This window comes from Maylandia zebra, linkage group LG13, assembly GCF_041146795.1.
Source record: "Maylandia zebra isolate NMK-2024a linkage group LG13, Mzebra_GT3a, whole genome shotgun sequence".
NCBI classification, from domain to species: Eukaryota; Metazoa; Chordata; class Actinopteri; order Cichliformes; family Cichlidae; genus Maylandia; species Maylandia zebra.
In genome coordinates, this window is record NC_135179.1 from 18158519 (window position 1) to 18162353 (window position 3835).

Genomic DNA, 3835 nt, shown 5'->3' on the forward strand with positions numbered 1-3835 from the left:
CGACTTGCCAGAAAAAATATCACACAGTTGGCACTTCAGGGTATGGTCTGACTGTATATGTACTATGTGTCTGGGTTTTCTTTTCGCCCCTTGTAGCAAACAAAAAAAACAACCCAAAACAACAACCTCGCCCTTGTTGCACCAACACCAGTAAATTTCCAGTCTCGCTACCTGTGATTAAATGGGTTCATTGTTTGCACAATCGATGTAATGTTTATGAAATAAACTCACAATGAACTCATTCACAAAACACAAGATCTTTAAACTGCGGTCAGTGAATAACGAGGGGCCTGTAAATGTGGTCAAATTTAAAGGTTTAAATGTGGAGACTCCTTTTGTGGCCTTAACTGTGAGCGTCCACCGTCACCGTGAGTCATCCAAAACTTGAACTGACTCTCCGTGGGTACTTTCAGTATCAAACCGAAACCATGGCTTCGGTTTGATACTGCTTTGTTTAAAGTGGGCTGTTATGTGCCGTCTCCATTTGGTTGTATACAACAGTGCTTTCCCACAGGCGCCGACACGTGGACAGGACGACACTCCTGATCTCAGAGGGGGAAGGGAGGGGTGCATGTATGCGTGTGTGGAAGGGGGGCTCCTTCCCTCCTTTAGAAGCACTAGATTTATATCCTGATGCTCCAGCTGGTTAATGTTAACTCTTTCACTCCGGAAATTCTGGCCACAGATGTTTCCCAAAATCAAAAGCATTTTTTTCAGCTCTTTTTCAGATAATAATTCAATTGTATTGCTGATCTATAATCCATTAACTGCATGGCTGTTGCCTTTATTCTGGCACTTGATGCTAAAATTTGGAGCGGTAATAATACAACATTTCATCCTTGCGCTCCTCTCCAAGAAAAACTCATCATGGTTTGTTGCCAGTATGCAAGGCAAAAAAAAGTAAAGTCCAAAAAAGGAAAAGTGTGTGTTTGTGTTTTTTTAACTACATATCAGCAATGAGGATGCAGCATATCAGTACAAATCAGCCTCTTTTGAATAAAGGTGGTCAAAAAGTTGCCAGAATGTAGTTTTAGGTGCTGTTCAAGCAACTTGTCTGCAGCATGTTTTTAGGAACTGTATGCTGACTGGAATATATGAGACATCAAATCATCTTCTAACTCACTGGGCTTTATTTTCATTGGCTGAATGTTAGCCCACCTCCAGAACCCCAACAGACTGTTCCGGTAAGAACAAGCCTCTTCCCAGATTATTGTTCACGCGAGACTAAACACACGCACTCAGACATCTTTTGCAAAGTAGGATAACTCCCAGACAACTCTATCCTACAGCGCATGCATTTTGTTTGCGCCCCTTCGAATGAGTCATTTTACTTCAAGAAGCACATAGGTCTAAGGTTTGATGTCTTTCATGTGGTTTTGTGGCATAGCATGTAAATGATCCCTGCTGATTGGCCGACGCTTTAATCTCCTGAAAGGAAGTTCCATTGCTGTTCAGCTCTAATTATGTGTTTCATTTAAAAAGAAAAAAAAAGACCACAAAAGGCTTGGTGCTGTGTGTGCTCTTCGTCCGGTTTTGTCTCCAGATTTAATTAAAACAATGTCCTGAAGCAACTTATCTGAAAGCACTGATACACGATCACAATGAAAGAAAGAGCTCACTGACTGACTAGTCTTTATTATAAAAGCCTATTTTTTGCTCTTTGGATTTTTACACAATGAACTGTTGATAAAGGTTTTTGTTCAGCATACACACTGTAGCACCAGTCACATCTGTGTTGTGGAGTTGTTGTTATCACCTTGTTGTTGAGTATACAGCATTCGGACAGAAGGCACTGATTTAAACAAACAAACAAACAAACAAACAAACAAACAAACAAACAAACAAACAAACAAACAAACAAACACACGGATTTTTCAGTCCAACCTTTTAGTAAAAAATAAGTACACTTAAAAATATATTTAAAAAGGTAATGAAAATAAACACCTGTTAAAAAAACTGTAGCAATTCTATTTAAAAAAAAGTTCAAGGTGGACTGTTAACCAGTATCAATAGTAATCTGCAAAATGTAGGCTATGTTAAGGCCATTTCACTGTTACCACTAAATATACTGCTAGGCCACAATAACAAGTCCATACATTAATATTATAAGAGTCTTCATAACTACATAGGCTATTGTTGAGCTTAACAAGGAGACAATACACGGCACTTAGCCACCATACCAACAGGTCTCTTTCATGTTAGTAACCATCAAACACACACCGAGAAAACGGTGGCCGATCCTGTTTAACCACCACCGTGGATTGTTAAGAGACAGGAGAAAACAGAGATTAGAGTAACCGCTGAGTGAAATTACAGTGACGTTAACTATTCCTCATCTTGCCATGACCACCCTTAAGCTTCCACGCTGCTCAACATTTCACCCTCTTTGACACTTTCTGCACGCTCCAAAAATAACGGACAGGAGGTAAGCCAGCCAGCAGAAGCAGGCGAACACAGCGGCTGTCAGGTAGACTTTGTACAGACATGGATGCATGTACTGAGGCAAGTTGCAGAATGAGTTTCGATTGGTATTGTGGATCATGACGCCAATGGCCGGCAGGTAGAGCACCGCGGCGACCACGTCGTGCGCCAGGTTGGTGCACGACCAGCGATCCCCTCCCAGCAAAGGCACGAGGTCCTGCTTGTCCAGCAGGGTGAGGAAGAAAAGGGCCAGGGTGAGGAGCCAAAAGAAGACAGCGACGAACAGCACGAAGTGGATAGACCCCCCGTATTTGTTGGCGGCGATGGTTACCCACAGGCAGGCTCCGAACACGATCTGCAGGATCCGCGTAATTCCCATAAAACTCCTGAGGAACTTCGGGATGTTCCCCCTCACCTGCGGCTGGGGAGGTTCGGGTGGCATCGTTCTCTCTCCTCCTCCGGTCACTCTCGGTCCACTTTTTCCCGAACAGGGCGGGTGCTTTTTTGCCAGCTGCAAACAGCTGGGGAAAAGATGGGCAAAGTGTGAAAATAAAAGGCCTGGAGGGCCGGGCTTCTGGTGGGACAAAAGCGGGTGAGTGTGGGGTTAAAAGGAACTCTCTGTTCTTTCCACAGCTCCGGAGTTTTGAAATGATAAACCTTCTTGTGTGTTTCGTCTTTTCCGTTTTTCCTCCGTTGAATGTTGCATCTGTGTAGGGGGGCTGGGAGATGGATAGGGGGTGGCCTGTAATTCAAAGCCTGCTCCTCCTCTGCTGGACTGAACGAACACTTCACCCATCCGCTGCTAGATTCCTCGTGTAGTTCCCCTTTTTATATACCAGTGTGACGGAATGTATAACATGCATGTACAAACATCAAACCTCGACGCTTCAACTTTAGAGCCAAGAAACTTTAGTTTCTTTCGGCTGAAAAATCCATGCCTCGATTCCAGGAGGAGACACACATCCCTTTGGGATTGCGTCAGGAAGGGCATCCGGTCTAAAATCTGCCAGATCAAAATATAGGCTACCCGTTGTGCCAAGCCCTTGTTTAATAGGTAACCAGCGGGAAGCGCTTATTTTTCTTCTTTATTATCAAGATGTGGCATTGTTCTCCACTTTGCCTTTCCGCTCTAACATGCCATGATAATACACCGTCTGTTCGTACAGCACCAGTGTATATGAGCCCCCTGCGTCACTGTGTTTACGTGTGTAAGGCGCAGGATTATCACATGTTGCTTCTTTCTCGCATAATTGACAGATGCTTCTCGTGCCAGCCAGGCTCATTGACGTCAATGGATTTCAGTGCGCACGCCCTACGTGGCCAATAGGCGGGACCAATGACATGTCCCACCCAGTTAAAGCGGGTATTGGTGGAGCGAAAACGTTGACCAAGCCCAGACAGGCTGGAGTAGAAT

At 44.2% G+C, this 3835-nt stretch overlaps 1 protein-coding gene across 1 annotated transcript; it reads right to left on the reverse strand.

Moving 5' to 3' along the window:
• Positions 1–1508: 1508 nt before the first annotated feature.
• Positions 1509–3550, reverse strand: marveld1 (MARVEL domain containing 1). Its single transcript, XM_004551755.6, has one exon. It carries the CDS (start codon positions 2861–2863, stop codon positions 2378–2380), a length of 486 nt encoding a protein of 161 aa, XP_004551812.2. The 5' UTR covers positions 2864–3550; the 3' UTR covers positions 1509–2377.
• Between the last annotated feature and the right edge of the window lie 285 nt (positions 3551–3835).